General features: G+C 51.4%; 1 protein-coding gene and 1 long non-coding RNA gene across 4 annotated transcripts in view; one reads left to right on the top strand and one right to left on the bottom strand.

Annotated features, from left to right (window-relative positions):
* Cacng4 (calcium voltage-gated channel auxiliary subunit gamma 4) overlaps window positions 1-14,735 on the top strand; it is a 62,624-nt gene extending 47,889 nt beyond the window's left edge. For 2 of the 3 annotated variants that reach the window (XM_006970476.4, XM_042283009.2), the window contains exons 2-4: window positions 3,989-4,072; window positions 10,329-10,469; window positions 11,883-14,735. In XM_006970476.4, coding sequence (XP_006970538.1) covers window positions 3,989-4,072; window positions 10,329-10,469; window positions 11,883-12,421 — 764 coding nt within the window. In that variant the 3' untranslated portion in view covers window positions 12,422-14,735. Of the gene's footprint in view, window positions 1-3,988; window positions 4,073-4,210; window positions 6,322-10,328; window positions 10,470-11,882 lie in introns of those variants that run through there. The other variant, XM_042283010.2, reaches the window with a different exon arrangement.
* LOC121831493 (uncharacterized) lies at window positions 286-2,815 on the bottom strand. The gene is made up of 4 exons (XR_006074971.2): window positions 2,708-2,815; window positions 2,236-2,340; window positions 1,696-1,779; window positions 286-595 (listed from the first exon to the last, which is right to left on the bottom strand). It is a non-coding gene; the product is annotated as an uncharacterized LOC121831493 (long non-coding RNA).
* Window positions 14,736-20,916: the final 6,181 nt, after the last annotated feature.

Below are 20,916 nucleotides of genomic sequence, written 5' to 3'. Positions count from 1 at the left end.
GCTAATAAATGGACTACACGATCTTGTTTACAGTTTTATGAAATAAAAAATTAACAGCCGGGCGGTGGTGGCGCACACCTTTAATCCCAGCACTTGGGAGGCAGAGACAGGTGGATCTCTGTGAGTTCAAGGCCAGCCTGGTCTACAGAGCGAGATCCAGGAAAGATGCAAAGAGAAACCCTGTCTCAAAAAACCAATAAATAAGTAAGTAAATATAGAATATATATAATAAAATAAATAAACAAACCAACAAATAAGTAAAAGGCCTGGGACACAGTTCAGTGGCTGAGCACTTGCTTAGCATGCTCAAGGCCCTAGGCTCAGTCTCCAGTGCCACAAAAATCAACTCATTCATTTAGTTAAATAATGCTCTATCTGTAGAGTGGAGAACAGTGAAATACGTCCGAAGGATGCTTGGAGCAGATGTTTCTGGGAGCGTACAGTTAGTGTTCCGGAAGCCCGGCTTTGTCTTCAGGTTGAACATAGATTCACGACACCCTTACGTAGGCTGAAGCTCTTTTCCTTTGGTGACCTCGATGCTGGGGGGAGGGGCTCCTTCACCTCTCATTCCTGGGGTCTTCACTTAGGACTTTTCCTGCATCGTTTGGATGGATAGCAACTTACATTCCATTAAACACAGGGCACTACAGCCATACCGGAGCCCAGTTTGACAGTCTCTCTTAAAACTAAGCATGTTGCTATCACTTGACCCAACAACTGCACCCCTGGGCATTTGTGCCAGAGTGATAATAGACATATCTTCTCCCAAGACCTGAACATGAACACCCACAGCAGCCCTGTTGGGAACAGCTGGAAGCAGCAGACATCCTTCAGTGGGTCATGATTCAGCAGAGGATGGGATTTCCACGCCATGGAGCTCTGCCAGCCATGGAAGGCACAAGCCACCAACACATAAGCTGGAGATAAACCTCAGGAGAATTGTGCTGCGTGCAAAAAGCCACTCCCCAAAGGCTCCCATAGCGTGCCTTAGATCCCTTACGTAGAACAGTTTTTAAAGGGCAAAACTGCCACGATTGGGACCCCTGTGGAGGCTGCTGTGGGGTCCAGACAGACTGGGGTAGACAGGAATGTGTGTGACTGAAAAAGGGGGGTTGGGGAGCAACTGGAGAGATCCTTCTGATGGAAGGAGGTTCTGTATCACATGAAGTCCGTGTCACCATCCTAGATGTGACATCATGCTAGTTTGGTCAGGAGACTGAGTAAAGGACACCCCATGTCTTTTTATTACTTCTTCCTCTTTATGTGGCTGTGGCTGTGGCTGTGTGGGGGTGTGGTTGTACATGTGAGTGCTCACCAGCATGGGCATGTGTGGAAGCCAGAAGTTGACTTTGAGATGTCTCTCAACTGTGTTACTCTCATGCTTACGTGTGTGTGTGTGTGTGTGTGTGTGTGTGTGTGTGTGTGTGTGTGTGTGTGTTCATGTGTGTGAGTGCACATGTATGTGTGTATATGTGCACTGAGTTACTGTTGGGTCTCCCTTCATGTTCTTACCGAATGTATTGAGGCCGTCTCCAGCCGAAGCCAGATCTCACCTTTTGTGCTGGTCTGACTGACCTGCTCTGAATCCCATGCATCTGCCCACCCCACCCCACCCCACCCCACCCCCACCCCACCCCTCCCGCACACACACCTCCCAAGCACACCCCACCTGGGATTCCAGGCCGGTCTCCTTACCTATCCGACTTTTCCATCCCTTCTGGGGATCTGAACTCTGGTCCTCACACTTGCATGCTGGGTCATCGCTCCAGCCTTCTCCACCTTATTTTTTGACACAGGGTTCCTCACTGAGCCTGGAGCTTGCTGGTTGTGTCTAGACTTTGCTGGTTGGCTGGTGTGCTCGGGATCTTCCTCTCCCTGCCCACCTTCCCAGCCCACACCTTGAGGTTACAGAGTACCCCCACACCTGACTTTCTACACGGGTATGGGGACTCAGAGTCAGGTCTCTACCTGAGTGGCAAGTACTGAGCCATCCCCCTGCCCCGCCCCCGCCCCACCCTGCCCCGCCCCCTCTCTATTTTTGTTTTGCAAGGGCATATGACTCTACAGCAATTCAAAATAAGGTATGATTTTTTTAATAGAGACTGGGGTCCAGGAGTAGAATATATGCTTTGTCTTTGCAAGACTTGGGATCAACTCCCAGCAGCCCTTAAAACTGGAGGAGAACCCTACCTGTATGCACGGGCGTAGGAGGATGTGGGAAGACAGACCACAAACCTGAGAAGTCAGCCGCAGGATTGTCGCTCTCAAGAGCTTATTTTCTTCTTTTCCAACCTCTTATTATTTGACTTGTTCCAACAAGCAGGTGTGACTTGGTGATTTCTTCAGACCCGTGAAGTGGCAAAAAAAAAAAAAAAAAAAAAAGCAGCAGAGACGTGTTGGGGTGGGCAGTGGCAGCCCTTGGGAACGCTGCTCCCTCCACTCATTCCCCCCCCCCCCCCGGCCAAAGGGCTGGTTCTGGACCTGTGGGAACATTTTTTTAATCTGAGGTGGAAGGTCCTGGGAATGAGGTGAAGGCTGTGGCTGGCCCACTCGAATCTTTGCCAGGCTACCAGTCCTCAGACATCCTGGAACCAACCCATTCTAGCTGTCTGTCCCTCCCTTCACCAGCCCCTGCATTTGTTCACGACAACCACTCGGGGACACACGAGGTAGAAGACAGGAGACTCTGAGGCCAGCGGCAGCATACCTCTGAGTCATCGCCACAGGCCGAGAACCACCTCAGTGCCTTGCCGCTACCATCTCATGTTCTAAGGGACCTAGGAGGCGAGAGCTGAGGTTGTTGGCTCTGTGTAGGTGGGGGAAACTCCAGGTTAACTGTGTTCCCACAGAAAATACCGTGAAAGTACACCCCACCAAGGTATCACCTCTGAGACCCTCAGTCTGTCTGACCCTGCACCTCTGACCTGGGGTGCCACAGGGCATTACAGGTCTTTGGAGGAGCAGCTGAAGGGAGACAGAGGGAGAGCTTGGTGCTGGACAGCTGGACAGCACCTCATTTGTAGCCAGGTAGGAAAGGGGCATGCTTCCGGAAGGCTCAGCAGGGAGCCCTTGGTTGGACACACGGGAAGACAGATGTGCCTCTGGCACACACCCAGCCTCCAGCACTGCTCCCACCCACTGTGGGGTCAGGCTGGGCTGCTAGAGGCCAGCAGGATGCTTGGCAGCAGCTGCGAGAAACGACAACGATGATGAGGCACTGGCTACCGCTGGAAATAGACCAGCAGCTCCGACCAGTTATGGGGTGGGGGAGGAAGAACTCGGACGGAAGGAGTCAGGCGGCTGACTGGGCATGAGGAGTTGGCAGACACAGGCACGAAGGGACATGACTCCTCCCTCCCTCATGTGACTCCCTCTCTGCTGGGGTGTTCAGTGATGGGCATTCCCAGGCTACAGGGCAGCAGAGGATTAGGAGAAAATGGATGGAAGATTCTGGAAGGGAGACCTGCCCTGTCCTCTGTAGTTAGTTACTGAACAAACCGGGAATCCCGCTCTTCCACCCCTTTAGCCCTTCTGGAAGTTTCTCAGCTCTCTACCATCAACCAGATGGAGGGGAGTGGAGTCTTGAGTCCATCCCAGCATTCGGCGTGAGGGATCCGCACCCTACTGTATATGCACCACCTTTGCCTTTGTGAGTCTTGTTCTGCCTGGAAGGCCCTCTGCCCATTCGTCAGGAACAAATTCCTGGTCGTGTTTCAAGCTGCAACTCTAGAATCCCCTTGAGTCTGGGGATCTCACCTGCTGTTTGGAGCCTTCTGTCCGACAGTGACTAATGGTGTGTTGTTTCATTCTTGAGGGGGTCAAGGCTCAACCAGAAATGATCCGGTTGTGATTGAGGTGCATCTGTTCTCCGTGTGGGTATCCTCTCTTCCCTCTGCCCCTGTGACCTGCCCAAGGTTTCCATGTCTGGAGTGAACAGTTCTGTGAACCCACAGGACACTCACAGCCTGCTTTCCCTTGTCTCTTCCAGGCATCTATAAAGGACACTGTTTCAGGATCAACCACTTTCCGGAGGACAATGATTACGACCATGACAGCTCAGAGTACCTCCTCCGTGAGTGACAAGTACCCCAGCTCTTTGTATGAGGAGGGGAAAGGAAGGGAGGGGCTAGAGAGGTGAGCCCCGGGGGACTTGGCCCCAGCTCTTTGCCCTGGAGACTGTGAGCATTTTTATTCAGAAGTCCTGAGCTCAGAAGATGGGGTTTAGCCCAACAGTGCCCTGGCATGTGGATGCCCTGTGTGTGGATGGGTACACAGGATAGATGGATGGCCAAGGCCGCAGGTCCACAAACCGTGAGGCCCGAGCAGTGGGGTGCAGCTTCAAGGGACCTCTGGTGGGGCAAGGGAAGTTACAGATGGGGACTTCCCCTGGGGATGGGGCTCAGCTGACAGACTGGTTGCCTAGCATGTGCAGAGCTCTGGGTTCCATTCCCAGCACCGGTAAAACCCAGCTTGGTGGCACATGTCGTAATCTCAGTACTCGTGAGGTGGGGAGGGTCAGGAATGTGAGGTCATCCCTCTGCTATATAGTAAGTTTGAGGCCAGGCTGGGTTACATGAGCCCCTGTCTCCAGTTTTTAAAAAGAAAAGATGGGGCTGAAGAGATGGCTCAGCGGCTAAGAGCACTGGCTGCTCTTCCAGAGGACCTGGGTTCAATTCCCAGCTTCTCAGCACCCACGTGGCAGCTCACAACTGTCTGTAACTCCAGTTCCAGGGGATCTGACACCCTCACACCAATGAACATAAAATAAAGTTAATTTTTTTAAAAAAGGAAGAAAGAAAGAAAAGATATGAGCTCTCTGAGTCCAGTATGATTGTTCATACCAATAATCACAGCACTCAGGAGGCAGAGGCAGGAGGATCAGGAGGCCAAGGTCCTCCTCTGCTGTGGAATGGATCTGAGGCCAGCCTGAGTTCTATGAGGCCCAGTCTTGAAAAAGCTAAAAAAAGCTCTGCCCAGGCCCGACGAGCATCTGAAGCACACGATGCAGGGATTAACTCACCAGCCAAGACAGCTTCCTGAGGGGCTAGAAATCCCAGAGATGGTGATGGAGGTGGCAGGGTATGCCCTGACAGGTGGCCCTGAGTCCCTTCAGCCCTGACAAATGCGGCCACTACCTCTGCCTATGCTCTGCCCTTAAGCCCTTGCTCCCAGCTGATCCTGTGACTGAGTGATGCCTCCCAGTTGGTACCCACAGTACACGCTGAGCCCCAAAGGATGAACTTCCCTGCTCCTGAAGTCTATGCTGAGTTCCCCTCTGCGCCTCTGAACACCTCTTCTCCAGAACGCGGGGAGCCTCAGCCAGAGAGGGGCTAGACACAGATGCTAGAATGCCTGCCGTTCCTCCTTGCCCATCAGCGAGAAGACACAAAGAGCTGCCTCCCGCAGCACCCCTGGCGCTCAGGCTCAGCCTCACACATGGAGAATCGATACCAGTGTGTCCTTAGAGAGAGCACAATTCACTGTGCACCTGATTATGGCTCTTTTTTTTTTTCCCTACAAGAAAGGATTTGGATTATGAGTCATCTGATGAAATAGAACAGTGTGCGGTTCCCATGGAGCCGAGGCCATGTCAGGCTGCTCCAGCCAGGCCCAGAACCTGAAATAATATGGCCAGAGCCCTGCCTCCAATCCTCCTCCCTTATCTTCTCCTCTTTCGTCTTCCTGTCCTGATTCTACATATTAGGGGCCACACTCTCCCAGGTAAATGAGATCCCCTTAGAGTGGCCGTGGATCTCCAAGGAGGTTGCCCAGTGTACCACTCAAAGACTGCTGCTTGTATAAATTACGGTGTGAGTGACATCCTTCTGGTTCCGCAAGGCAGAGCACGTGACAGGGAGCTGGGAGGACAGAGCTGAGTGGCAAGAGCTGTGACCCTTAGGACAGAATGTAGCAGCTTCACTTGGCAGCTTGGCAGAGAGAAGCCTTGGGAAGAACTCCATCAGTGGCACTGTCTCCCGAAAGCCAGAATTGGGAGCCTTGGTGGTCTGGTCCACACAGTCAGCCTCCTGGGGTCCAGGATGGGATAGAGAAGGACAGAGTAAGGATCTGGAGTCACACAAAGCATGTGACCAGAAGCTCCGGCCCTGATGCTACAGGTCTCCCTCCAGCAGTGACCCCTGGTACCCAGGGGACTGGGAGTGCCTTAGAGTGATAGTATCAGTGTGACAGTTGCCTCTCTCACAAAGGACATGTTCTCAAATGTACCAGATCCCCAGGGCGACCTGCTGGTTCATAACAAGCCCAGAGGTGCCCAGGGAAAGAATGGCAGATGGCCCCCAGGTCTGCAGGCTTTGGCTAATGGTGAGTTTGCAGGTAGGAGGCAGAGGTGACTTCTTAATAAGCTAGTGTGTGTCCATTCAGTGGCTGTGGAGATAGGGGCACTTGGGCCTGAAAACTGATTTCCCCAGAACATAGAGCAACCTGAAGCCAGCTGTATACGCAACTCTGAGACCTGTGAAGGTCATAGTCCCTGTAGCCACGGGGCCTGTGTCTCCCTGATTCTCAGTATTCAGCCTCTGGTCTCTGCCCAGACTGTTATTTCCAAACTGTAGAGAAGCCCAGGAGAGTGGCCTCTAGGGGCCCATATGATGACCTCATTTATGTCTTCATTCATTTAACGGAAACTTGTGGCTGTATCTTGTGCCTGTCACCATCTTGAGCACGTGGGGCACCATGGCATGGAGACAGCTCCGCCCTCCAGGTGCTGATCTGGTGGCAGAGCATGAGAGTTTGGAGATCACAGAAGGTTTATGGCAAGGGAAGGCCTCCAGAGACAGCAGCCCAGAGGGCCGAGGCTAGGCAGCTCTCACCCTATTTTAGAAACTTCAAGAAACAAGTCACCCCTGACCCTCAAGTTCCTAAGCCTCCCAGAGAAGCTGGATTTGCATTTTGAGTCACATCACTGTCACTGGATTCCTGGGGGACCCCCCAGCATTGCACATTCACAGCGTGGGGTTTGAGGGAGTCACCACTTCACACCCTCCACAGAGTCTTATCTAGTGTCTTATCTCCATCACCCCAGGCCTGGCACCTCCCTCCTAGGTTCAGAATTTCCAGTTAGATGGAGGGTGCCTGTGCCAAGCCACAGTGCTGGTGTCTGTGAGTTCACAGTGAAGCCTGGAGTCCGTTAAAAGATAGGGCCCATCCTCCAGACAGATACATATCATCCCCGTGGCTTGATGTGGTCATGTGGTATGACTGACTCTAGCCTCTCGTCCCTCAGACACGTGTTCAGCAAGGCACTCAAGGGCCAGGTATTTGGAGGACTCTCCTGGATGGAGGGCTCCGAGCCACAGGCCTCCATTGTCTTTGAAGGAACTGGAGCGCCCTTCTCTCTGGACCACCTGACTGGTCTTCAGAAGGCAGGGCAGGGTCTTGACCTGAGTCTGGCCATCTCAGCTCAGAGGCCTGTTTCAGAAGCACACAGGAAGCCTCCTCCCAGAGCCGGCCGCTACAAGAAAGCCAAGAGGAGTCGGGAGGAAGTGCCGGGGAAAGGCGTCTCATTTAATGCCCCACACAATCCCTTCTCTGTGGAGCAAGGGCTCACACTGTGGGGGCACAGAAAGGAGACAAACACAGCCTTCAGAGGCTTCAAGGCCCCAAGCCAGTCAGCTGGCTCAGGAGGGGCACCTACCCGCACTTCCTGACTCACAGTCCTCTGCCGGCGCCACCAAGGCCCATGTAACTGGATTTCTCTAGAGCTGTGAGGACACGGAGAAGGCCACGCTCTGAGCATCGTCTCCCATGTCTTTGTTCTCTTCCTCTGACCTCCTTGCCATCTACCCAGATGCTCAGGGTGGAGACCGGAAGCCTGCCGTGTGCTCTGGTGGGCGTTCACTTCCTAAGGGGCTATGCAAACCGTCATGAACCATGCGACTGAAAGCAACAGAAATTGACTCCTGGGTGGCAGCTGGAAGTCAGAAAGGGGACACGTTTGGCAGGACTCTGCCCCTCCGCATGCTCAGGGAGTGAGACTCTTTCTCTGACGCTACTGCAGTTAGGGAGCACCAGAATTTCCTGACCATGTCTCTGCCCTCTGACTCCATCCTCATAACCTTATCCGTCGTCTAAGATGCTTATCCCTGGACTCGGGGACCTCTTGGTCCATTCAGGATGGTCTCATCTTGAGGCCCCTAAGGTCCCTAAACACATATGCAATACCTTTTTCCAGAGAAGGCCACATCCACAGGGAGAGGACACAACCAAGCCCTCCAGCGTGGTATCACTACTGTGGCCAAGTTATGAAAAAGTGAACTCGGGTGGTCATTGAGGTTCCCTGGCCCTGCCCCCACTGCTGGTTGTGGGTAGGACAAGGATTCAGACAAGGTTCTGCTGGCCAGCGTGGTAGACAGTGTCTCACAGTGCCCTGCTGCCCCTTCTGTGGCTTGCACGTGTTGTGAGCCTGGATGTCTTCATCTGTAGGCACAGCGGTGATTTGCTGGACATAACTAGTCACTTAGAAAGTGCGTGGTGCAGCTGGCCTTGTGCTTATCACTTCACAGAGACAAAAACCAACCACAGCACAGTGGGCCCCACTAACCCATGGTCTTAATTTGTGAGATTTTAGTCATTCATGGCTTTACTTTGTGGGATTTCAGTCAACAACAGTTCAAACTCATGAAATGTAAAGTGCCAGAAATAAAGGAGCCATAGGCTTTAAAAGTAACTTTTATTACAGTATAGTGTGTTCCAGTGGTTCTATTTTATTATTAGCCACTATCAGTCCCTTTCTATATATTTGATTTGTCAATTAAATTTTATCACGGCGGACTGGCAAGAAGGCTCCTGATGAAGGTTCTTGCTGTGTGTGCAAGCCTGGTGACCTGACTTCTGTCGTGGAGCCCACATAAAGAAAGGAGAGAACCAAGTTCACAGAATTGTTCTCTGACCTCCACACATGAGGCTGTGGCACATGCACCCACATGACAACAATAATAAATGAAAATTTTAAATGTTAATTTTTTTTATTTTATAACACCATTCAGTTCCACATAATAGCCACAGATTCCCCTGCTCTCCCCCCGCCCCTCTCCCCCTCCCCCCAGCCCACCCCCCATTCCCACCTCCTCCAGATCAAGGTCTTCCCTGAGGACCAGGATCGACCTGATAGACTCAGTCCAGGCAGTTCCAGTCCCCTCTCCCAGACCGAGCCAAGCGTCCCTGCATAAGTCCCAGGATTCAAACAGCCAACTCATGCAACGAGCCCAGGACCAGGCACCACCGCCCAGATGCCTCCCAAACAGATCAAGCCAATCGACTGTCTCACCCATTCAGAGGGCCTGATCCAGTTGGGGGCCCCTCAGCCTGTGGTTCATAGTTCATGTGCTTCCATTCATAGCACTAAATGCCCACATAAAGAAGTTGGAGAAATCCCACACTAGTGACTTAACAGCACACCTGAAAGCTCTAGAACAAGAAGAAGCAAAGTCTCCCAGGAAGAATAGACACCAGGAAATTATCAAAGTGAGAGGTGAAATTAATAAATTAGAAACTAAGAGAATAATACAAAAAATTAATGAGACAAAGAGTTGGTTCTTTGAGAAAATCAACAAGATAGACAAGCCCTTATCCAAACTAACCAAAAGCCAGAGAGAGAGAATCCAAATCAACAAAATCAGAAATGAAAAGGGGGACATAACAAAAGACATTGAGGAAATCCAGAGAATTATAAGGTCATATTTTAAATGTTAATTTTATCATGGGTGTATATGTATAGGAAAACACAGGGTCCTTATGGGTACTTAGAATGTACCTCCTCACAGATGAGGAGATGCTGAGTTATTAAACCATGTGTTACAAGTGGGGAAAGTGAGTTTTTGAAGAGTGAAGCAAGTTGTCTAAGAAAACGCAGCATGCCACAGAGCAGGATGACACCCAGTCCCATTTAATGTGCTAAAGCCTGTTCCTCCGACCCTTGATCCAAGCTGGCTCTTGGGCACACCATTCCCAGCCTTCTGGTGAACCTATGGGACCATTCAGGAGAGAACTTAGTGGGCTGTGAGCTGTTGCATGAATGTCATGCCATCCAGAACATTAGTGACTGTTAGTGTGGCCTCTCCAGTGACACTGAGGGACTCCAATCCCTCTCACCTGAAAGAAGTGTTACCTACACCTAGAAGGAGGCCCAGTGACCTGCAGGCAGGTGTGACCATAGTTCATTTGGCTTCTTCTGAAAGAGTAAATAGCCAGCCTAGAGCCATCGTGCGCCCAGGGCGGGCAGCAGGACTCCTGGGAGAGACCCCCATGGCCATGGCAGGGAGGGTGGCTGGACTCACTGCCCTCTCTGCTTCTTTTCTACCCTGGCCTAGGCATCGTGCGAGCCTCCAGTGTCTTCCCCATCCTCAGCACCATTCTGCTCCTGCTTGGAGGGCTCTGCATCGGCGCTGGGAGGATCTACAGCCGCAAGAACAACATTGTCCTCAGTGCAGGCATCCTCTTTGTGGCCGCAGGTAAGTGGGGGCTACCCCTTGGGGACATGAGCGGAGGCGACAGTGGCACACCTGAGCATGTGTACACACTGCCAGGAGTGTGCACCCTGGTGGGAGGGCAGTCCGAAACCAGTGCATGGTTACCATTAAGAGGACAGACGTGTAAGACTGAGGCGGGGGATGGGGAGTGACTGCTTAATGGGGTTTCCTTTGGAGGAGATGACAGTGTGACAAAGGGGATTTCACACATTGTGAAGGGTTGCACACATTGCAAGTGCACTAGATGCCACTGGATTGTGTCCTTCAGAAAGGTTATTTTGATAGTGTGCCAATTTCACCTCATCTCAGACAGTCGGGTATGTGAAGTACAACCAAAGCACTAGGTTCTGGTGCTTTCCAAACCTGTAACAGGGTCGGAAGCTGGCTGAGTTGGTGGATGTCAGGAAAGAACCTGGAGATTCCCGGGATGCCAAATCCCAAGGGAGTTTGTCATGTAAAGACGGGGTGAGGGGCTGGAGTAGAAAGACAGAATAACATCCATTTACTTAGCGTAGGATTGTGTTGGCTGTTACAAGCTAGCTAGAGATGAACTGAAGTATATTGGGGGTTGGGTGGGTTATAGGTAAATGCTGCAATGTTCTAAGAGACGTGGTCATCACTGATTTCTGGTTCTGCTGGGAAATGTAGAACTTATCTCTCACAGACACCCGGGGAGGGGGTGGGGGTGGGACAGGACTTGAGGGAAAAGTAGCCACCAAGCTGGCTGTGGTGGTACACAGCTCAATCCCAGCTGGGAGGTGGAGGCAAAAGAATCAGGAGTTCCGGACTGGGACAGATGGCGCCATGGTTAGGCGTACTGGCTGCTCTTGCAGAGAACTGGCCTTTGATGGCCAGCACACACATGGTGGCTCACAACCATCTGTAACTCCTCTTCCAGAGGATCTGATGCCCTCTTCTGGCCTTTACAGGCAGACACACGGTGCACAGACATACATGCATGCAGTACACCAATACACATATACACAAAATAATTTTTCTAAATGAGGATCAGGAATTCAAAGCCAGCCTGGGTTATATGAGACCCAATCAAAAGGAAAGAGAGGAAGGGAAAAAGGAGGGAGGGAAGGAGGGATGAAAGGAGGGTAGAAAGAAGGAAAATTAGTTACCAAGCTAGGGGTGGTAGTGCATGCCTGTCATCCCAGCCCTTGGGAGGTGGAGAATCAATTGGAAGTTCAAGGTCATCCTCAGTTACCTCGGCTCAGGACAAGCTTAGGCTGCATTAGACTTTTTCTTGAAAAATAAAAGTGTTACCATAATTAATAGATATCAGGGAGAAGACCGGCCACCATCCCGCGTTCAGCAGCCTGTCCTCTGTCCTGTCATTCATTCTGTGAGTCTGACCTTTAGTCTCTCCCCGCCCCACCTCCCTTTCAGGCCTCAGTAACATCATCGGCATCATCGTCTACATCTCCAGCAACACAGGCGACCCCAGTGACAAGCGTGACGAAGACAAAAAGAACCATTACAACTACGGCTGGTCCTTTTACTTTGGAGCCCTGTCATTCATTGTGGCCGAGACCGTGGGCGTCCTGGCCGTAAACATTTACATTGAGAAAAATAAAGAGTTGAGGTTTAAGACCAAGCGGGAATTCCTTAAGCCTTCTTCCTCCTCTCCTTACGCCAGGATGCCGAGCTACAGGTACCGGCGACGGCGGTCCAGGTCCAGTTCAAGGTCCACCGAGGCCTCGCCCTCCAGGGATGCGTCTCCCGTGGGCCTGAAGATCACCGGGGCCATTCCTATGGGTGAGCTGTCCATGTACACGCTGTCCAGGGAACCCCTGAAGGTAACCACGGCTGCCAGCTACAGCCCGGACCAGGATGCTGGCTTCCTGCAGATGCACGACTTCTTCCAACAGGACCTAAAGGAGGGTTTCCACGTCAGCATGCTGAACCGGCGGACGACTCCCGTGTGACCTGCCCACCTGTCTCGGCACCGGCCTCCCCCAGAGTGGCTGTTTGTGTGACACACAACAGGGTGACCCTTAAGATAATAGACAGTGAACTGGAGAGCCAAGGGCAACCCTCCCTGGCCTCCAAAAGATGCCATGGGCTGGCTAAGAGTGAAGGAAGCCTGGAGACTGGAATCAGGGATAGGGTAGAAACTGAAGGCTAACTTTCTCCCAAGACAGGGTGTATTGCTGTCCTCCTGAAATTTCCCAGGAGGCCCAAGAATTTTCTAGAAGCTGCATCAGCCTGCCTCTTGGAAACCAGGAAACCAGTCATGCCAGAAGATGTCAAACTTTTTCCCCTTCCCTGGGCACAGGGCCACAGGAAGGCTTCTTCCAGAACTGGGACCTCTGGGCTCCCATCAGCTGATTCCCACCCAGAAGTTCCTGTGTCCTGGAGCCCAGAATGAGCCGGATCTCACTCCACTCCCCTCTGCCTCCCTCTCTCAGCCTCTGTCTGGCAGCCTGGTGGAGCCTGTGGTTGTAAACATCATCCGTCCTAAAGAGAAAGCTCTATGGCTAACTGGTGCTTCGGCCTTGAGCTGTCCTGTGGCCGGCGTCTCTCCACCTCAGGAGACCAGGAATCCAGGGCAAAGGCAGAGTCTGTAGGCTTTCCTACCTGCTTCCGGAAGTCTCTGCCGAGCTCGGAATGGACAGGACGTACTCACTAAACTTGGAGATCTGGAGGATTCCATGGGTCTGAGGAAAGGTGGGCACTTGCTGTGTTCTTCCCCACTTGCCTGAGGAACCACGCTGTCCCCTGAGCCACAGGGGACCCTGCTAGGGGCGGAGCCATACTCCCACTTCCAAACTGGTGTACAGACTTCAGTATGAGAAAGGGGAACCGGAGGGTGAGCGGAGACGACAAAGAACAAAGAAAGAGCGTCCGTTTCCAAGTGGTTCTGAATGGTGACGTACTGAGAATCAACAGCAGCAGAACAAGCCACACTCAACTCCTCATCCTAAAAAGCAGCAATGGCGTCTCCCCCGACTCCTGTCCTAATTTATTCTGCCGACACCCAAAGGACTCTGGGGACATTTGACTCAAGGGGCCGTCCTGGGTTTTCTCACTTTGACTGAATCTGAGGATGAGGTCTGTGTTTTACAGTTTGTCCAGCCATCCCCTTTCCCTCTCGAGGTGAGCAAACACCGTGTGAGTGTGTCCAGATTAGAAAGAACTCTCCAGAAAGTGGAACTTACCCCCTTTTCTATAACACGCGTGCTTTCTAAGGATCAATTGTTTCTTACTTTTTGAGACTTCTTAATCCAATCTTGAACAGTCTTCTGTGACCCCAGTAACTCTCACCGAGAAGTGACAAGCCAGTTCTTACCTCAGTCACCTGCTCATGGAGCCCCTAGGCTGACTCGGAGTTCAGACCCAGGTCCATTTGTCCTTCCCTGCCTGCCCTTCATCCCCCCCCCCAAGACACTCTCTCTCTCTCTCTCTCTCTCTCTCTCTCTCAAGACATCCTATGTCATAGCTAAAGCCAACTGCCCATGAGCTGGTGAGCTGAGATGTGAGCATGTCGGGGCTCCTTCGTTCTTGCTCAGAACCATCCCCTCCTGGCCAGGCGGGCTCCTCGGCGTGTGTCAAAGCACGCACAGCAGTGAGTGAGCGCCAGTGTCCAGATGTGTGGTCTATCCCTGCAGCAGGCCCTCACCCTGCCCACCTCCCCCACCTCGCCTCTACCACCATCAACATCTTTGGAGGCTGAAGGAAGCCCCGGACCCCCAGGGAGACCAAGACTCATGTCTCTTCTGGAAATAAAGCAGCCTATGGTAAACTTCCACACAAGCCACCTTCCCAAGTGTAGTTCCAGAAGTTTCCACGGTTCCACATGAGAAAGCTGTGTTCCGATGACTCCTACCTCTTGTCCAGTCCTAGGCAGAGTACACAGGCCCACTCCGGGGACAGGAGAGAGCCGGAAGGAAAAGGAAGGAGAGGCAGGGTAGAACACGGAGAAAAGCCTCAGCTGCCCGGCCCCCACAGCCTTTCTCCCGCTGACTGTTGGCCTCACTCCGGGGACCCTGGTCACTGGCTTGCCCTTCCTGTGGGAAAGGGAGCAGAGCTGGACTGTACCGCTGACAGGCTCGGGTCCCGCTCCTTCTCTGAAGGGACATGAGGCCTGAGCCCATCTTCCCACCCCTCCTCTGTCCCGTCTCCTCCCCTGTGTCTTTCACCAGTTAAGCCCCTGTGATCCTGTACCCACCAGTGATTTGGGGTTCTTAGTTCTGTCTCTCTCTCTTTTTTTTAATTAAATAAAAACATTTTTAAAATGTTCTCTTTTTGATATGGTAGGCGGGGGAGTGCTTCCCTGGGGTCCTTACAGGGATCTGGTATCCCAGGTGTAGGAATTGTGTGGGGCCTCCAAGAGAAGGAGGGTGACAGGGTAAGGGCGGACACCGTGTGGACAAGACTCTGGCTTGACTCTGAGGACCAGGTTGGGCTTTGACCTCTGGCGAAGGTACCGCTAAGATGCTTTTCCATGGATAAGCTGGGAGCAGCTGAGCAAGACGCTGGTGGGACTCGGCAAAAGCCTGAACTCCCTGAGCCGTGGGAACTCAGCAAACCCAGAGACACATGTTTTCCCAGGCACCCTTCTTTTTTTTTTTTTTTTTTTTTGGTTTTTCGAGACAGGGTTTCTCTGTGTAGCTTTGCGCCTTTCCTGGAGCTCACTTGGTAGCCCAGGCTGGCCTCGAACTCACAGAGATCCGCCTGGCTCTGCCTCCCGAGTGCTGGGATTAAAGGCGTGCGCCACCAACGCCCGGCCCCAGGCACCCTTCTAAGGCAGAAGAAAGAAGGCTAAGAAACCAGGGCAGTGAGTTTAGACAAGCTGGGACAGAGGTGTGGGGCAGCACTGTGTTCTGGCTTCTCAGTCCTCTTTCAAAAGCATGTCCCCAGGTCTGCTGAGCCACCAGGACCCACAGCCTGGGGAGCTCGGGCTTTTGCTGGCTGCCACCAGTGACCAGGCTGAAGAGCAGCTGTGCTGCCAGCCTGGAGCCAGTTCTGCCTGGAGCTGGCACCTTGTGCCAAAAGGCCCGTGTCTACGGTTTATTCTTAGCCTGGAGGAAACCCTGGCTCAGCAGAAGCTGTCCAGCCCTCCTGGGCCGACTCTCGTGCCAGGCTGCATTTAGGGACCTGCCACCACCTCCCACAGTCACGTGGTCACGTGTTTAGTTCAGCTAAAATCGCTGCCTCCGATAACTTGCAGAGCTAGGTCTGTTAGAACCAACACAGAAATCAATGTTGTAGTTCCTTAATGAAAATAAGCTCCAGAGGTGCAGGTAGGGGGATGGCTCAGTCAGTAAAGCGCGTGCTTTGCAAGTGTGAGGACCTGAGTTCGATCCTCAGCACCCACTTAAAAACCCCAAGTCTAAGGTGGGGGGCACTGACAATCTCAGTGTTGGGAAGGCAGAGACAGGAGGATCTCTGGTGCTCTGTCTGGCTGATCAGGTGACCTCCAAGGTCAATGACCACGTCTCAGAGGAGGAGGACAGGGTTCCCGCAGATGGTCTCCATGCATACGCTCACACATGTAAACCCCCACTCCCACACACAGACATTTATTTATAAAAGAAGGAAAAGTAAACACTCATAGCCTAGCTGTAGGCCACCATTTTAGCCTTTGCTGTTACTTAAGAGTAGGCCGACCACACACTCAACAGCCCCGAGTGTAAATGCTGAAGATGAAAGAACGTCATTTCTCATACTAAGTGCACCCAGTGGAGTGCGGAGCAGGCCCTGGTCTACGCTGTCAGTGTAGACAGACACTCAGAGGCCCAGGCTGTGGAGGTTCCCCTGTGGCAGGTGGAAGGTGAGAGTAGATAATTTGAGTCTTATTGGACCAGGAAGTCGTGACCTGCTCTCTACACTCCGTCATCCAGAACTCAATAACACCATCGGTACATCCAAGAGAAAGTAGTTGTCTTAGGGTTACTGCTGTGAATAGATGCCATGACCACAGCAACTCTTTTTTTTCTTTTTTCTTTTTCCTTTATTTTTTTTTGGGGGGGGGGACTTTTGTTTTTTGGGTTTTGGAGACAGGGTTTCTCTGTGTGGTCCTGGCTGTCCTGGAATCTGGCCTTGAACTCAGAGATCTACCTGCCTCTGCCTCCTGAGTGCTGGGATTAAAGGCTGCGCCACCACCACCAGCACTCTTATAAAGGAAAACATTTAACTGGGGCTTGCTTACAGTTTCAGAGGTCTAGTCCATTGTCATAGTGGGAAGCACAGCAGCATGCAGACAGACGTGCTGGAGAGGTAGCTGAGAGTTCTACATCTGGATTGGTAGGCAGCAGGAAGAGAGAGTGACATTGGGCTTGGCTTGAGCTTCTGAAATCTCAAAGCCCATCCCCTGTGACATGCTTCCTCCAACAGGTCCACACCCACTCCAACAAGGCCACACCTTCAATAATGCCGCTCCCTATGAGGGGGGGGCATTTTCATTTAAACTACCACAGTAGGAATGTAATCTATAGGAGGAGAAAAGAGTTTGGGGAACAGCTGACCAGTCTCTGCCCCTGGTCTGCCTTCCTACTCCCAAACTTTTTGAGGCATGCTCACTTAGAAGTAAAATTTTTGTGACAGTACCAACCTCTATGTGTCCCAAGCCCCTTCTTGGGATCCTACATAGTATCTGGCCTCATTTCAGCTCCAGATGTCCTTTGTATAAAATGAGCCTGTATCACCCTCTTCCCAAGTGAGGAATAGGTTTGAGCTCAGGCCTTTATCACACAAGAGCACACCACCATTGAACACATGACCAGAAGGCCTGACCTCACCTCATCCCACCTGCTCATCATAGAAGAATCAAGTTCAAAGATGGAGAGAGAGAGAGAGAGAATGTGGAAGAAATAAAGGGAAGGCATTCTTTTAAATTTCATAACTATTAAAAGGGAGACACATCACCTGCCCAATGGGAGAAGAGATTCTGTACTGCATGGGACACTTGCCAATGTCTGGAGACATTTCTGCTTGAAGCAGATGTGTTTGGGTCTTCTGGGAGTGACCAGGGATGCTTCTAAATCTTGTACAGTGCCCAGAATAGCCTCTCAGCCCTCAGAATGGTCTGTTTTAAACATCAGTAAACCCAAGACCAAGAGCCCCATGCAAGCCCAACTTCAGGGCGGAAATCCAAGGCACAGAAAGGGGTGATCACCACACAAGATGACACAGCAGCTTTGGGGTACTTGTGTCTAGTCTAGACCATGAACATAAAACATTCTTTAGCTGGGCAGTGGTGGTGCACACCTTTAATTCCAGCACTCCAGAGGCAGAAACAGGTAAATCTCTTTGAGTTCGAGGCCAGCCTGGTCTACAAAGCAAGTTCCAGAACAGCCAGAACTGTCAGAGAATCTCTAGAGTCTTGAAAAATACAAAACACACACACACACACACACACACACACACACACACACACACACACACTTTTTTTTTTAATTCTTCAAGTCCCTTTTTCCTACCACGTTAGGATTTCTGCATCATTGTTGAGCCATACATTTCCAAAATAGAAATTGGGAGTTGAGGAAGGACATGGGAAAATGGTCCATCGTGGGTGAAGGATGGAGAGCCTCCTTGAAGTCTTTGTCCCTGGATTTTAGGAACAGAATGTTAGAATTGAACAAGCCCAGCATGACACATGGGCACACTGCACGGCGGTGTCTTCCTCCTCTGCCCACATCCAGCAGCTGCAGTGATGTGGCCAAAGGCCAGGAAAGATCCCAATAAGACCTCAGGTCCTCCTGCCTTCCCCCTGGGGCAGCAGCAAAGAGCAGCTCACAGCCCCCCATTATTCCCACCATCCAAGGAAGAGGTTGCCACAGGACCTTCCTTTGAGAGAATGACTTAGATTTTAAACAAGGAAATGCTGTAAAGTACCCAGTTGAAACACTTCATCTGAGGGTCTGGAAGGATGGCACAATGGTTAAGAGCATGTACTGTTGTGTTGAGGACCTGAGTTCAGTTCCCAGCATCCACATAAGGTGGTTCACAACCTGTAATTCCAGCGCCAGGAGATCGGATAGATGCCCCTGGCCTCTGCAAACTCCTACACTCATGTGCACATACCCACCCACAGACACAAACATCTACACATAGTTAAAATAATAAACCAAATCATTTTTTAAAAGACTGCATTTGAACCCTCAAGAGTGTTCACTGAATGGGACCAGACTAGGCCTTCTGCATATGAGCAACAGTTGTGTGGCTTGGTCTGTCTGAGGGGCCCCTGGCAGCAGGATCAGGATCTATCCCTGTCTGAGGGGCCCCTGGCAGTGGGATCAGGATCCATCCCTGTCTGAGGGGCCCCTGGCAGTGGGATCAGTATCAATCCCTGTTTGAGGGGCCCCTGGCAGTGGGATCAGAATCAATCCCTGTTTGAGGGGCCCCTGGCAGCAGGATCAGGATCCATCCCTGATTGAGGGGCCCCTGGCAGTAGGATCAGGATCCATCCCTCCTGCATGAGCTGCCTTTTGGGAGCTCATTACCTATAGTGGGACACTTTGTTCAGCCTTGATGTGTGTGGTGGGGGTAGGGTGGAGGGGTTTGGTCCTGCCTCGACTTAATGTACCAGGCTTTGCTGACTCCCCATGGGAGAGGCCTTACTCTTTTAAAGGAGGAGATGAGGGGGGTGGCTGGAGGGGATGGGAAGAGGGATGACAGGGAGATCTGTGGTTGGTGTGTAAAATGAATAAAAATATTTCTTAAATTAAAAAAAAAGTGTTCACTGAGGGGACTAGAGAGATGGCTCAGTGGTTAAGAGCACTGGCTGCTCTTCCAGAGGACCAGGGTTCAAGTCTCAACACCCACATGCCAATTCACAGCTGTCTGTGGCTCCAGTTCCAGGGGATCTGATGCCCTCACATAGACATACATGCACCAATGCACATAAAATAATAAACAAACAAATAAATAAATAAAACGAGGCTTCACTGACAGCTGCCATAGAGTTTCCAGTGTCGGGTTGTTCTAGAACAGCTCTGGAGGGGGAGCGTCTGAGGACCAGAGCAGCAGGTGCACACCAACTCTTAGACAGTGTGCCTGCATCTGGCTGAGTCCTCCTGTGGCCAGTTCCACGGACAAATACCTAGTTCAACTTCCATGTCCCTGAGACTCTGGGGTTGTAATGACTAGGGGACTTGCAGGGCCCGTCCATAAACTTCTGTGATCCCATGGGGGAACTTCTGGCTTTATAAATCTCACACGTGGCTGAAAAAGCCCAGCAGTGGCCGAAGGGTAGCTTTACCAGGAGCGTACCTGTCCTGTGTCACCCAAGTGGAGTCACTAGAGCTGGCTTCTAGGGAGGGAGGAGAGCCCAGAATGAAACACTCGACTTCAGGTCCCTGTTGCAGGTCCCAGATACAGCACCTGGCTTCTCTGCTCCCAAGATGGATCCAGAGGGGAGGTAGAGTAGATACTCTTGGGTAGAGATATTTTTAAACTTGCAGCTTTCAACAAAACTGCTGAAGCGACCTCAGAAGCCGAAGTCTGCAGTCCAGGAGAGTTACCACCACGTGCTTATGTCTGCAGGGGAGGGGCTTGTCCTGCCCGGCCTTGGCTCCTGGGACGCCCAGAACCTACAAGTAAAATTGCAATAGATACGTCCATCTAAAAACCAACAGTATACTTCTGTTTTCAAAATTCTATAGTTAATACATTTACCTTTAAAAAATAGAAAATTGTAAGGGATTGACCTGTCAAGAGACCTGAGTTTTAGGATCCCCAAAACCCATGTAAAAAAAAAAAAAGCCAGGTGTGGCAGCACGTACCTGTCACCTCAAGGCTGAGATGGGCTGAGACAGGTAGATCCTTGTGGCTTGACAGCCAGCCAGCCGGTCTGGCTCAATCAGTGAGCTCCAAGTTCAGCAAGAGACCTTGTCTCAAACAAAGATGAAGAGCGGTAGAGGAAGACACGCAGGGCTGACCTCTGGTTTCTGCATGCGTACACATGTGTACATACTTGTGCGTGCATACGCATGTGTGCGCACACATACACAAATACACCATACAAAGAGATAAAACAGAGAGAGAGAGAATTTTAAAGAAGAAAAAGTATCAGTCGAAAGTCCTTTTACCCCAGAACAAAGCAGTTGACATTTCAGCACCTATAAAAGGGACTGGGGAGCTCAGCTCCAGGTGCTGTCTCTTTTTCTATTTGCTGATTTTGATCATGACACTCTTCTTACAGGTTTGTTTGTTTGTTTGTTTTTTTAAACAAGGTTTCATGTGTCCCTGGCTGGCCTGGAAACTTACAATGTAGCCATAGCTGAGGATCACTTCAAACTTCGGATTCTCCTGCCTCCACCTCTCAAATGTTGGCTATACAGGTATATACCACCACATCCAGTTTATATAACGCAGGGGGCATTGAACTCAAGGCTTCATGCATGCTATGTGAGTGTTCTACCAACTGAGCCGTATGCTCAGCCCCCCCCCCAAGTATTCTTTAAAAATGGATTTTTGC

The sequence above is a fragment of the Peromyscus maniculatus genome, chromosome 8 (genome assembly GCF_049852395.1).
Source record: "Peromyscus maniculatus bairdii isolate BWxNUB_F1_BW_parent chromosome 8, HU_Pman_BW_mat_3.1, whole genome shotgun sequence".
NCBI classification, from domain to species: domain Eukaryota; kingdom Metazoa; phylum Chordata; class Mammalia; order Rodentia; family Cricetidae; genus Peromyscus; species Peromyscus maniculatus.
Note: the sequence above shows the minus strand (reverse complement) of the source record. Positions and strands in the feature narration are given on the sequence as shown.